The 15000-nt window shown below is 47.7% G+C and overlaps 1 protein-coding gene and 1 long non-coding RNA gene across 2 annotated transcripts; one reads left to right on the forward strand and one right to left on the reverse strand.

Annotated features, from left to right (window-relative positions):
* Nucleotides 1-1272: 1272 nt before the first annotated feature.
* LOC103159410 lies at nt 1273-11736 on the reverse strand. Its single transcript, XR_003482237.2, has 2 exons — nt 10845-11736; nt 1273-2111 (listed from the first exon to the last, which is right to left on the reverse strand). It is a non-coding gene; the product is annotated as an uncharacterized LOC103159410 (long non-coding RNA).
* A 190-nt stretch (nt 11737-11926) lies between these two features.
* Nucleotides 11927-14759, forward strand: LOC113834001 (transcription factor AP-1). Its single transcript, XM_027400431.2, has 2 exons — nt 11927-12795; nt 12913-14759. The coding sequence occupies exon 2, from the start codon at nt 13017-13019 to the stop codon at nt 14019-14021; it is 1005 nt and encodes a 334-aa protein (XP_027256232.1). The 5' UTR covers nt 11927-12795; nt 12913-13016; the 3' UTR covers nt 14022-14759.
* Nucleotides 14760-15000: the final 241 nt, after the last annotated feature.

Here is a 15000-nt window from a genome sequence, read left to right on the forward strand (position 1 = left end):
GGCTGGGTTATGCAAAGAAACAATCAAAGTCTTGGGTCCTCCCATGATACCTGACTTTCCATTCCATTTTTGGCCAGTGAGGTGCTGTGTCATTCAGTTAACTCACATCTGGGGATTTCAGTGACAAATCATTTTCCAGAAGTGTAGACAAACCCTACCCAGAATGAGCATCTTGGCAAAAGCATCTTCTTTCTAAGTTAGGAGACACCTGCTTATCATAACGCCTGAGCCTGGAAGTTGGGACTGACTTTATGACAAGTAGCAACAATAGAAGCAGACACATAAGCCAAACTGGGTTAAACTTTTACTGATCATGCCAAGCAGTGAGTACTCTGGCTGAATGTCCATATTTGCATCACTGTGTTCCCTGTAATAACAGAGTTTGTCTTTTTTCAAAATGCAGAGTACAACTTCATATAATGCTGAACACAAACTCCTTGGTATTTTTTTTTCTTGCTTTATTGTCTTTGTGTCATGTTTACTGTGGTAGACTACTATTCAGAAAATATCCCCTCCTTCCTTTTACAACCTCCATGACTTCCCAGTTCCATAGACATGAAATTTGGCCACATGGCATGCTTCAGACAATGACAACACACCAGAGTTAAGCCTGGGCCTTGAAAAGCTCTGTGTGTTCCCACCTATCATGTTCTGTGCCCTATCATGTTCTGTGCCCATAGAGGCTGCCTCTCTAAGCAGAGTTCCAGAATGAGGCACATTAGGAAGTCCTTATTTTGACCCAACTTATCCAGTTTGCATATTACATATACGTGAAATACTGCATCAAGCCAGCAATTCCAGGAAAAGCCATCATGACTTAGAAACCACAAGGGTGGTTGGAAGGCATGGTAGACAGCAGAAAAGACTGGATGGGACCTGGGGAAGGCTAACCCACTACAACCAACTACAGGCCAATGAGCAGTAAATAAAGTGCTCAGGGCTGGATGAAGCTTAGATTTTGTGGTGGTTTGTTTCCTGATAATTGCTAGTTAGTTGACCCATTTCATACAACACAAACTTAAAGAAATCATCTCAGTTTTAAAGAAAAATCCCCTTTCCCATCCAAGCACTAGTCAGGCCCAGCCCTGCTTAGCCTCTGAGATCAGACAAGATTAGGCACATTCAAGGTGGTTTCGGATGCAAACTCTCCTCCCCTCCAATTAAAGTGGCTAATAACCATCTGGTGCAAGTTATTTCCTTCTCTTTTCTCTAATTCCAGGATTAAATGAGCAAATATATGTTAAAAACAAAAACACAAAACACTTAATACAATGCTGTCCACAATAAGTGCTCACGAGGCATTTTTATTAATAATCTCATACCAGTACACTCATACATACACTTTAAGTTGGTTTGATTTGGGTTCTGTTTTGTTTTGTTTTGTTTTTTGAGAGCTTTGAATTCACTGTGTAGACCAGGAAGGCCTTAAACTTGTAGCAATCCTTCTGTCTCAGCCTCATGAGTGCTGGAATTACAGGTATGTACCACCATGCTTGGCTTATGGCTTTTTCAATTTATCCAAAAATAAAACCAGCTTGCTTTGCTCACTTAAAGCCATCAACGGGCTCCTCCAGGTCAGCTCACATGTTCAAGACAATTCACTTTTCAAAGTGGCTACATGAGACTCCATGGTTTGAATTATAACATTCAAACAAACTATATATCTAGTTTGTTCAACCTATTTTCATGTTCTAGATAGAGAATCCAAGATTCATATTGCTAAATATCAGCTGACCTCCTTATCAGATCCCACATTCTTCTCCTGTGTCAGGCCCATCTTTGTGACATGCTTTAGCCAATAGAAGATGAAGGGCAGTGACCTCTGGGCAAAGATTGAAGTGTCACTCGGTGATATAACTTCTCTCTCTCCTGTTACACACAACAGCAGTATCTCAGGCAGGGCTCTTCCAGGCAGTGTCTCAGAGTGGACATTTTGGCCTGGATGAAGCTGGACATTGGCAAGCACGGAAAACACGTTCACGTTGTTCTAAATCTCTGAGGTTGTTCATTGCTATTCACAAGACAGAAAATGTTGATCCAGAGCTTCCAGACTTCCAAGCGTTTGGATGTTCATCGGAATCATTCTCATGGTTTAGCCATGTACCAGAATGCTGAAGGAAGATATGGATTGAAAGAATTACTGGCAACAGTGGCCTTCCTGACATTTTATAACATCAACAGTTGTCCTCCTCCCCTCAATAGCCAAATCAGTAGGAAAGGACATAACAGTATCACAGAAAAGATAAGTCCCTGCACCCCAGTGGACTGAGAACCATCCTCTGTGTAGGGAAGTATCATGGAATCTTTGTCCTGATTTTTCCAAGTTGCACACTCCATATACACAAACACACCAGGCATTGTCTGTGATTAGCAAAACCACCATCATTCTTTAGAAGCCACACAGAGGCAAATGCAATGAAGAGATGAAGGGAATGAAAGGTGTCTCCCACAGTTTAAAGCCACCGTCACTGTGAATGACTTCTGCACCCCAGCTCTCTCAGAAGACTTCTTTAAAGACCCATCAAAGGATGGAGGAGAGAGTCACAGCTAATCAGATGGAAAAAGGTTTTATTTTTAATTGTAAGTGTAATACATGTTCACTGTAGAAAACTCTGAGACAAAGCAGGTAGCATAATGAAGAAAGTAGAAACTAAACAAATATCACAAGTGTCAACATCTTGTTGACTGTGAACATCTGCACCTAGGGAAACAGACACTTTACATATGACAACCGACCACATTACAAAGTCTGCTAGATAGATGGATAGATAGATAGATAGATAGATAGATAGATAGATAGATAGATATCCCAAGTCCCCCCTTCCCATTCATTTTACATTTTACACTGGTCCTAACATTTACTAGGCCTTCGTGAACACATCCCCTCTTCCTCTTCTCTTTCCTGGCTGTTTCCACTTATTTTGGAAGATTCTTATTAACCAGTTTCTCCAAAGCACTTTCTTCAACTTCTATCCTTGACAGAGGCCCTTCCACCCAGGAATCCTGTAACTCAGAGCATTATCAAGCTGGGCTCATCTTACCTTCCCTCTTACCCATTTTCCTTGCTATTCCCCAACCAGCGAGCAGGCCCCGAAACTGTTGTTTATCAATGCTTGCCAGTTGTTAGACAATAAACACTAAAAAATATTGACTGTATTAATAAAATATTTAACAGTATATGATACTTGTATTCTGATATCTCCCTCTCCCCCGAAAAGAACCTGGCATTTCAATCCATGCCCACTCAAAGATTAAATCCAGAAAAAAATATCCAGACTAAAATGTCTCATGAAGCTTATAAACTCAACAGGAGCTTAACAGAATATATATTAGTACCATCTTCTTTCTTTTCAAGCTGGGACAGACAGGACAAAAGCCCCAACTTCAATCCAGCACTTCTTCTTATGGGGGATGTCCTAATAGCACCAACTGGAATAAGAAGACATTATCACGTTTACTTCAAAATTCCAGTGGACCAGTACAGTGAAATTGATTGCTCATTCAAAGTCCAGCAGGACTACTTTAAATCAGTGAACATCCTTCCACTGTGGCTCAGTTCTTCTGTGTGTCCTTGAAGTCCCTTGCATTACCAGGGACTATGAGGAGAAGACTTTCTGAAGCAACCCTGTAAATGTATACACATTACATTTGTCCTCTTTGTACTGGCTAAAACACCTGTTCAACAAGAAGCCCACAACACAGACTAGCTGTATAGACCAGTGAGAAAGGAGAAGGACCATCTGCCCCAGGGCAGATGGACAAATCCAGTCTTCTTCAGTGATTTTAAATACATGGAATTTTAGTTTATAGATATTGAAAGTAGCTGCTTTGATATAAAATGTAAACAGGAGGCTTTTCTCTGTCTAGCTCAGTCCCACTTGACAGGTTTCTCTCTGCCCACCAGGTTCCCACAGCCACTTATGATATAACCACTCAGAGACTTACTATATATTTATAATTGTTTGGCCAGTGGCTTAGGATTATTGCTATCTCTCTCTTATAAATTCACCCATTTCTACTAATCTGTGTATCACCACGTGGTTGTGGCTCACTGGTGATGCCTTGTCATCTGGCTTCCCCGGCGGCTACACGGCATCTCCCCTACTCTATCTTCCTTCTCCCTGTCTCTTTCTTTGGATTTCCTGTCTAGCTATATTCTGCCTGTCCATTGGTTGAAACAGCTTTATTTATGAACCAATAAAAGCAACACATATTCACAACATACAGAAGGACATCCCACATCAATAATGTTCAGTCAGCATGAAAACACCACCCAGATTTATACATTTTATATTAAAAAGAGGTCAGATCTAGAACCACGAATATTGGTGAACATCACTGGATAGACTATGAACAAGACTATGTGAGACGACTTCTGTGAACAGGACAGTGGTGAGAGTTGCTGTAATTAGTATGGGCTCACAGAGAAGATCATAAAGGAGTCTGGCAGAGTATCTTGGACACAGACAACAAATGTGTCTAGTGTCAGAACTTCAGCTCTAGGTGTATGCAACTGTTCTACTGAGTTCAAACTGCTCCAGAAGTTCTTGCTTGAACACAGCAAAGGCTTTCCACTAACTTCTAACCATTACCCCAGCTGTGATCTCAAACATCTAGAGTAAGTCAATTCTCCCACAAGACCACTGCCTCACTATCTGAAAGCTCTTCAAAGGGCTCAATCATTCCCACAGTCCTCCCAGCTAAGTAAGGCCAGTTTCTCCTAATCTTCCCCATGAAACACAGTTTCAGGCCCCTCACTACATACCTATCTTTTCTTCAGAGCTCTACTGGTCAGCCATAATGGCTTCTAACTTTTCCACCATGGCTTCTGCTCAGCAGTGCTTACTTAGAACATCACTGCTCCCAGGATCATGTCCTACACTTCAAGACTACAAGCACTTAAGCATGAAGATGCTACCTGTACTGGGAGGTCAGAAGTTGGAAGACGATGTCTGGGACTTGGGCTACTTAGTGGGTATGTGGGTTTTATGAATATTCTGTGTGGACTTCGATCACCACAAGGGCAATGGTGACTGTCAGTCATACAGACCTTCTTGTGCCAACAGGAGCATTGATGAATCACCAGGATTTACTTAATACTCTGTGCCCAGCACCATGCTAGCTGCCCAGCATACTAAAGACACCAAAGGCACTGTTTCCTGCTGGGTTAGGTTAAAGAGATCACAAGAGAAAAATTAGAAACCCAATGATACAAAGAAATGCCAAATAACAAACTTCATTGCTAAGAGGAGATCACCATCATGGTCATGGCCTCAGCTTTCCACATTGTCACTTCGCAATGCCTACTTACTCCCCAAGGCCAGGAAAGTGGTCGACCAAATTGCTGAGTGCAGAAGGACCCAAGCATATTTACCTCAGCAGATAATTCTCACTTCCAAGGCAGTTCATGCAATGCTACCCTGTCCCTTAGGAATCACTTTGTATCTACCCACCCAGACCCAACAAGCCAGTGGTAAAGTACCAAGAAACCTGATGTGACTTTGTGCCTGATCTGCCCTCCAGCTAGGGAATCTATCCCTTGCCCTGTCCATCTAATCCCTGGGTCTCACTTCCATCTGGCCCTACACTCAAGAAACAAAGAAAGAAGGGGAAACCATAAGAACTTTTGAAGAGTATGTAAATGGGGAGGGGGCGCTGAGGATAGTTTAGGTTGGAGGTGATCACATTAGGGATGCCACTGAATGCTTCCTCATCTAGACAAATACCCAAAGAAAGAGAGAAATCAGTTGAGGACCAGACAATCATGGGTGGGGTACGATATAAAGACTCTTGGGGGAACAAACAACTTGTCACATTTGGGGAACCCAAGACCAGAGTGGAAATCATTATTACTGGTCACCACATATTACCAGCTCTTTGCTTTCCTGCTTCCCTGATAGCTGCATGGGCTCAGGGACCAGATTTAGCCAGTGAAACTATGAAAAGTGACATGTAACATTTTACAGCTAAGGCATGTAATTGTTCAGACACGAGTCTTCAAAAACTCTTTTTCCCTCTATCAAGAGATTGTTTGGGTTCCTAGAAGTGGGGAGTCCACCAGCCTGGGTCCCAGAGGAAGGTGATATAACTAGAGACCCTACCAACCTTGATAGACATGAAGCAAGAATAAAAAAAAATCAACCTTTTGTCACAAGTCACTCAAGTTTAGAAACTAATTTCTAATTGTGGTGTAACTGATGTAGCAGTGGGCAGTGTGGCTGAAGAAAAACAGGTTCAGAATAAAGTTATGAGGAGAAGTTGGAGGGTGGTAAGGGTATAGCAGTATAGAAAGACAGAGGAAAGAAGGAAGAAGGGTAGTTAACGTGACAAAGACAAACAGGGGCAGAAGAGAGGCCCAGACTAACCTGTCCAGGTAGGGAATTTGCCATGATCCAATATTACCAATTAAGTCCAGGGCATACTTCTACTTCACTATTAAAGCACCCCATAATTCCACATGCAAAGGCTAATTTTTTTTTAAAAAAATCCATCAATAAGCTTTTACTAAGCATCCTTTATCCTTCCATGTGCCAGGCACTTATTAAGCACTAGAGATACAAAATAAGAATGGCACCATTTCTGGGTTTCGAGTCAGTGATTGAAGAAGATATTCAAAAGTGATGGGCATTCTCTCTTCCAGGTACGTACCCACTGTGGTGGCAGCCAGAGAGGATAAAAAACTATTTGAGTGAGCTGGGAGATTGATAGGGAACGTTTTCAGCGGAGTGATGATTTGGTCTTGAAGAATTAATAGTTCATATAGAATATAATTTATTTGTGTGTGTGTGTGTGTGTGTGTAGGTCAAATGACAACTGGGAGGAGTCCATTTTCTTCTAGCATTTGGGTGTTAGTGATTACACTAAGGTTGTCAGGCTTGATGGCAAGCACCTTTAGCCACTGAGCCACGTCTTAAACCAGTTCACATTTTGATTAAGACTAAAAATATATAAAAGGAAGGATATAAAATGTTTGGAGTAGCTGAGACTCTGAGGAATGGATGGAATGTGGACTGTAGGGTGTGGTGGATTGCATCTCTATTTACAAATACTTGCTTCTCTTCTACATGACGTCAGACTTGACCACGTGAACTGCTTTCAGTAGAAGCGTTAAGATTTGTGTACTCTTTGCTTTCAGCAATGTTTAGAATGAAGATGCTGTTGGCCTGTGTCCCAGAGCCAACATGTGTGTACAAGTACAGACAGAGCTGCCTTCTGTAGACACGTAGCATGAGCGAGAACTAACCCTGTGGCTGTAATCCAGCAAGATTTGTGGATGGCTTCCACAGCAATAATCTCACCTAGACAGAAGTGGGCACTTCAAGCTCCTGACTTTTAGGTATACAGTGGGACTGCATGTCCCTGCACCCTTTAAGGCATGAGTCCTGTGACTCATATCAGCCTCTACTCTATGAATTCAATAATGTGCATCACATCTGGAAAAAGCTCTTAAAGTCAGCAGGGACCCATGCATTCTTTCCCCACCAAGGTAATTTTGATGATTCTGGAAGCACAATTCAGGATGAAACCTTCTACAGACTAGGTGAACACATTAAGCACAGCCCTTCTGAACCCAGTCATATACAGTGTGCAAGAAGTAAATTTCTTTATAAGCTACTGAGATGTTTTAGGGCTATTTGTTATAGCAGTATAACTGCACTTGACCTGACTCATTTAAAACATGGCAAAACAAAACAAAACAAAACAAAAAACAAAAAACTTAAAAGCCAAACATTCATCTAGACTAGAAAAACAGCTAAGAACACAGGCTGTCACAAGAATTTTCCTCCCACCCACGTGGTGGGGTAGTGGATGTGGGAGAAACTAAGCAGCACCAACCTCCAACTTCTAAGGTTCCACCAACAAATCAAAGTTCAATTCTACCAGATTTCACCGGGGAAACCAATTAGTTCATTAGGCTTCCTTACAGAACATGATGGCGCGTTACAGGCAGGATTGTAGGAGATTCTAAAGCAGGTGAGCTGCAAGGTCTGCACCAGCATTGATGATAGCTACCGCCATGGCTGCACAGACTCTTTCTTTCCCTAAGCCTTCCCCGGCCTATATAATCCATCCATACCCTGAGACCCCACGGCCACATGCAATTAGGGTAAAACTGCATTCAAGTGACAAGAAGGAGTGACTGGGTACTCTGGTGAGGGTCCAATGACACTGTCCATGCCTCCTTTGAAGAAGGGAATGTCAATAGTCCACACGCCCAACTGTGATGATCTTTCCCAAGTTGGCACAACTTATCTTACAGATAGGGCCGGCCTTATGAGAACAAAACCTAATGAGAGAAAGCAATAGGTTGTAACATCAGGTCAGGAGCATTGGCAGGTGACTTCTGAAATGAGTTCAAGGTAAATGGGGCCACATTGTAAATAGGAACGAAAGGGAATAGGAAATCAGAAAATTTGGGGTTTGCAGGTTGAACAGAGGTAATCCCAATAAAATAAAATAAGGAAGGGCCTAGAGAAGTCAACCTTGAAGCAAGGATCTGTTTAGGGGGTAAGAACCTATTGTTAAAACTCTCAAGATACACAGAGCATGATGGTGAGCACTGTGATCTCAGCGTTTGGGAATTAGAGGCAAGAGGGTGGCCTTTAAGGCCAGCCTGGGCTGTAACAAGACCCTGTCTCAAACCAACCAAAACAACCCCTCAATATACTCTAAGATGTTCATTAAACTCTGGAGAGGAAAAGAAAGGTACAACTTCTAAGTCTAACATACTCTAAAGCAAGAGGAAAGAGATGAGTAGAACATGAGGCCGAAGAGTAAGAAAGCAAAGAAACAGGGCAAACCACTGGAATGGGACCAGAAAAAGAACAGTTGCTGTGGCTACTGAAACATAGTATATCTTGTATCTGACAAGAAACTACACTTGTGTGGGAATTACAATCAACCTGCATTACAAAAGACCATTGGACTTAAACAATGGATCCCTTATATATATATATATATTTAAAGTCCAGGCCTTCATTAAGTCTTTGGAAGACTGAAGGCAGACCCAGGGTCACAGAAACGGACCATATAAGCAGAACCAGGCCCTATTTGCAGGAGTGGATGGAGAGGAATCCTGAAAACACTCAGGGGCTAGCATCTACCCTGACCTCAGTTCCATTCCTTCCCAAGTGGAGCAAAGCCTCTGTCTCTGTCCCATCATATATGCTGAATGGGATCCAGGGGTGGGGCGTGGGGGTGGGGCAGGGTAACTAGCTCTCTATACACTGTCTCTCAAAGCCTGGATGTGAACTTATGCTGTAACTGAAGGGGAATTGGGGTTGATTCCCTTGAAGAAGGAAAGAAGGCAGGAAGGACCCCTTTCAGACCCTCAGTCTCAGGTATGGCCCTGTGACTGACTTTGGCCAGTGGCATATGAGAAAGAAAGGTGCCACTTCCAGGTGGATACACTGAGAGCCAGTCAGAGCTTTGCTGAGTTCCCACTTCAGTCACAACCAGTGAGAAGCAGGACAGTGGACAGAGTTCCCTGCTCAGTCACAATGGGCAAGCAGTGGGAGGGAGCAAGAAACAATAACACACTGACTGAGCCTCTGGGATGATGGGTTTAGGGTAGCATAGCCCAGCCCTTCCCAACTGAGCTTCCAGTGAGATGAGACTAGAGAGCATTGGCTGAAAAACCCCTTCTCCCAGGCAAAGAGGAAGTTCACTGCGGCTGGCAAGCAGAGGCATTGACAAGAGTACATCCTTTTCGCCTTGAATGAAATGTACTATTTCTTAACCTAAGTAGAAAATTAGCCTCCTAAGCAACAGGAGGCAGACTAAGCCTGGGAGTTTCTAAATACAGAAACAAGAGAGCAACTTCTATGGCATCAGCACCACTTCCCAAGCAGATAACCAAGGCTGTGAGGGAAAGTTTGCCAGAGTGGAGAAAATACAAAGGAATGTAACACAGATTTAAGGTCACTTTCCAGCCGTCCGTGTAGCCCAAACAAGATACATGTACTTTCTGGAATTATTTCCTCCTGTGTAAAGTCGAGGTAAAAATGTATGCCTCTCAAGATGGTTGTGGGGAAAAAACAGCATACTTAAACTGCTTGGACTAACTGGTAGATAGTGGGTGTTTAATGGATAAAACTTATTTTTATTACTGTTGTCATAAATCATGGAGAATATGAGCTCCTTGACAAAAACGATTAGGGGAACTCGTTCTCTCTTTGGGAGAAGTAAATGGATCTGGACTTCACAGAAACCTTGCCCTACCCTGCCCCCACAAAGGTCAGTGCTTGGCTGGCAGCAACCAGTTAGTTACCCTCTGCAGCCTGAGTGAAAGCAAAGTGAGCACACGGAGTGAAAAAGAGCTGGCCAGTTTCCCACCGATACCAGCTGCTATTGGGTTCTGAATTCTCAAGGCAAAATATCTTAGGGCTCCAGGATACAAACCCTGGGCTGAGTTCTGAGGCAGCAAAATCCGAATTAGAACCTCCGGACTTAAGGTCCAACTCCAAACCTCAAGTCCTGGGCTGTAAGGAGGCTTGGGGAAGAGCTGGCTAACAGCCCTTTGCTACCTTGCTCACCAGTTCCTGCCAAATCACAGCCCTGTAGCCTGGTACGGCGGGAAGGCCCAGGGGGAATGCCGAGGCCGGCAGGGAAGGGGACAGTGAGTTGACCAGCTTCTAGTACCGGCATCAAGGAAGGTAATACTAACGCCTGGCAGCCCGGTACGGTGGACCTCATCCGCTCTACTTGCAGATGAGGCCAATAAAGCTCAGAGAAGTTCCGAGATTGCAGTTAGGCCATGAGAGAACCGAGCTTGCCACCTCTTTAGTCCTAAGTGGTGGAGAATGGAGGTCGGATAGCAGAACCCTAGGACAAAAACCACTTACATGTGTCTAGCGCTTCCTAGAGGCCACACAGGATATGAATCCACCAGCGGGCGGGGAGGGGAGACTTTAGCCTGCTTCTACCAGGGACTCCCGCTTAGGCAGCGTGACTTTCGGGCGAGTCGGCGGCGGCTCTCAAGACTTGTTTTCCCAGAAGCAAATCAGGAGCTGGGGGGTGGGGGGTAGGGCGGGCGCGGGTTGCGTATGCGCGAGACGCGCCCGGGCAAAGGCGATCGCTGGGGTTTCCTGAGTTTTGAACCCTTAAATGTTGATTTTGACCCCCATGGATGCTGGGGTCGCCCCTTTATTTCACGTCTAGAAAGCGCGTCCCTCTGAGGCAAAGCGAGCCCCTCCCCGCATGTCTCCAGAGGGTGAAGTGTTGTGCCGAGGACCCTGACGAGTCGGTTCTTAGTACCGCAAATCTCTAGCTTCCAGGTAGAGCACACAGCGGCACAGATCCTCCTCTGGAACTTAACCAAGAGATAAACTTCCACGCGTGCTCAACGTGGGAGGGACACTCAAGCCCGTTCAACTTCAACACACTTTCTCGCTCCCGCACCCGGGGCGCACACAACCATCTTCACCCGCGCCGCTGCCTCCCGGAAGTGTGGGGGTGCAGAGCCTGCTGGAGCTCAGGTCGCTCAGCCCCTTCACGTGTGTGCGTGTGTGTGCGTGTGTGTGTGTGCTTGTGTGTGCGTGCGTGCGCGCGCGCCACCTCCACTCCCCACCCAGGCCTTCCGCCCGGGGCCACTAGCGAGCCTCCCCAGCTTTCTGGATGCCGGTGTCTCGATCCCCGTCCCCAACCCTGAACTTGAGCCCGCCTCCGACAGACGCCGCAAGGGTCCAGCCGACCCGGCAGCCTCCGTCACTAGACAGCCAAACCAAGACGTCAGCCCACAATGCACCGGGCGGGCCGGGAAAGACGCGCCGGGGAGGGAACCCGGGAACACAAGCCTGAGCGCCGCGCGGGAGGGGGAGGGAGGAGGAGAAAGAAGGGCCCAACTGTAGGAGCGCAGCGGAGCATTACCTCATCCCGTGAGCCTTCGCGGGCCCAGAGAAGAATCTTCTGGGGTGAGGTCTCCATGGCGACAGGCGGGCCCGCCCCCCTGAGAGCGACGCAGGCCAATGGGAAGGCCTTGGGGTGACATCATGGGCTATTTTTAGGGGTTGACTGGTAGCAGATAAGTGTTGAGCTCAGGCTGGATAAGAAGGACTCAGAGTTGCACTGAGTGTGGCAGAGACGTCCTGGCAGGAACGCGCTCAGACAGAGAGGCAGAGAGAGAGAGCGGGACGGACGGAAGGAAGGACGGACGTTCTCGGCCAATCTGGACGGCCGCGGACTCCGGGCTGCTCATCTGTTTGTCTTCATTTTCTCACCGACTACCTGGACCCAGCGCCCGCGGCTCCAGCACCGGTGTTTTGGGGAGCACTTGGAGAGTCCCTTCTCCCGCCTTCCCCGGAGAAGCAGCTCGCAAGTCCCTGCGCTGCTGACAGCATCGAGAGCGGTGCCTGCCCGAGCGAGGAAATAGGCGAGCGGCTACGCCGACCACCAACTTTCCTGACCCAGAAGACCGGGAACAAGTGGCCCGGAGCGAACTTTTGCAAACCTTTTCAGCGCCTTAGGCTGCCCCCGAGACCGTAAAGAAAGGGGAGAAGAGGAAGAACCCACACTCAGCCCCGCTCGCACAGGCGGCTGAAGTTGGGCGAGCGCTAGCCGCGGCCGCCGAGCGTCCCCCTCCCCCTCACAGCGGAGGAGGGGACAGTTGTCGGAGTCCGGGCGGCGGAGCCCGATCGCGGGCTTCCACCGACAGTTCCGTGACGACTGGTCAGCGCCGCCGGAGAGCTGCTGTCGCTGGAGCTGGTCTGCGGTCTCCGAGGAACTGCTACTACCCGAGAGCGCTCCGCGAGTGACCGCGACTTTTCAAAGCCCGGCAGCGCGCGGGAGCCGACCAACGTGAGTGAAGGCGGTACCTTAACCCTGCGCTCCCTGGAGCGAGCTGGGGAGGAGGGCGCAGGGGGGGAGCACTGCCGACCGGAGCGCGCGCTCTTAGACAAACTTTACTTGTCACAGACGCAGGGACGCGCGGGTGTCCCCCGCTTCCCAGCGCGCTGTTGCGGCCCCGAAACTTCAGCGCGCAGCCCAGACGAACCCCGCGTGAACTGACCGACCGTTCTATGACTGCAAAGATGGAAACGACCTTCTACGACGATGCCCTCAACGCCTCGTTCCTCCAGTCCGAGAGCGGCGCCTACGGCTACAGTAACCCCAAGATCCTGAAACAGAGCATGACCTTGAACCTGGCCGACCCGGTGGGCAACCTGAAGCCGCATCTCCGCGCCAAGAACTCGGACCTCCTCACGTCGCCCGACGTTGGGTTGCTCAAGCTGGCGTCGCCCGAGCTGGAGCGCCTGATCATCCAGTCCAGCAATGGGCACATCACCACCACGCCGACCCCCACCCAGTTCTTGTGCCCCAAGAACGTGACCGACGAGCAGGAGGGTTTCGCCGAGGGCTTCGTGCGCGCCCTGGCCGAACTGCATAGCCAGAACACGCTGCCCAGCGTCACGTCGGCGGCACAGCCGGTCAGCGGTGCGGGCATGGTGGCTCCCGCGGTGGCTTCGGTAGCCGGCGCCAGCGGCGGCGGCGGCTACAGCGCCAGCCTACACAGCGAGCCTCCGGTCTACGCCAACCTCAGCAACTTCAACCCGGGTGCGCTGAGCAGCGGCGGCGGGGCGCCCTCCTACGGCGCGGCCGGGCTGGCCTTTCCGTCGCAGCCCCAGCAGCAGCAGCAGCCGCCTCAGCCGCCGCACCACTTGCCCCAACAGATCCCGGTGCAGCACCCGCGGCTGCAGGCCCTGAAGGAAGAGCCCCAGACCGTGCCCGAGATGCCGGGAGAGACCCCGCCCCTGTCCCCCATCGACATGGAGTCTCAGGAGCGGATCAAGGCGGAGAGGAAGCGCATGAGGAACCGCATCGCCGCCTCCAAGTGCCGGAAAAGGAAGCTGGAGAGGATCGCCCGGCTAGAGGAAAAAGTGAAAACCTTGAAAGCGCAAAACTCGGAGCTGGCGTCCACGGCCAACATGCTCAGGGAACAGGTGGCACAGCTTAAACAGAAAGTCATGAACCACGTTAACAGTGGGTGCCAACTCATGCTAACGCAGCAGTTGCAAACGTTTTGAGGACAGAGTGTCAGGGCTGAGGGGCAATGGAAGAAAAAAAATATAACAAAGACAGACTTGAGAACTTGACTGGTTGCGAAAGAAAAAAAAAAGTGCCCGAGTACCGAAGCCAAGGGTACACGAGATGGACTGGGTTGCGTCCTGACGGCGCCCCCAGTGTGCTGGAGTGGGAAGGACGTGGCGCGCCTTGCCTTGGCATGGAGCCAGAGAGCGGCGGCCTGTTGGCTGCTAGGCTTTGCGATCGGGCTGTGCCCGCGAGACCAGAACGATGGACTTTTCGTTAACATTGACCAAGAACTGCATGGACCTAACATTCGATCTCATTCAGTATTAAAGGGGGGCGGGGAGGGGTTACAAACTGCAATAGAGACTGTAGATTGCTTCTGTAGTGCTCCTTAAGAACACAAAGCAGGGAGGGCTAGGGAGGGGAGGGAGGCTCGTGAGTGCCAGGCTAGACTGCAGATGAACTCCCCTGGCCTGCCTTCCTCAACTGTGTATGTACATATATATTTTTTTTAATTTGATGAAAGCTGATTACTGTCAATAAACAGCTTCCTGCCTTTGTAAGTTATTCCATGTTTGTTTGTTTGGGTGTCCTGCCCAGTGTTGTTTGTAAATAAGAGATTTGAAGCATTCTGAGTTTACCATTTGTAATAAAGTATATAATTTTTTTATGTTTTGTTTCTGAAAATTTCCAGAAAGGATATTTAAGAAAATACAATAAACTATTGAAAAGTAGCCCCCAACCTCTTTGCTGCATTATCCATAGATAATAGTAGCTAGATGGAATAACAGCTGAATGTCAAATTCGCTAGAGTAAAAGCTGTGTTCTCTGTTTGATTGTAGGAATAGATGCCCTGCATGCTATCATAGGGTCATACTCTCTCCCGCAGCAACTCACAAGTCCAGACTGTTGACCAGAAGATGCTATGGTGTTTCTAGAGGCTGGAAAACAGGGATGTTGCAAAGGGAGAGAGAA

This window comes from Cricetulus griseus, chromosome 2 (genome assembly GCF_003668045.3).
Source record: "Cricetulus griseus strain 17A/GY chromosome 2, alternate assembly CriGri-PICRH-1.0, whole genome shotgun sequence".
NCBI classification, from domain to species: domain Eukaryota; kingdom Metazoa; phylum Chordata; class Mammalia; order Rodentia; family Cricetidae; genus Cricetulus; species Cricetulus griseus.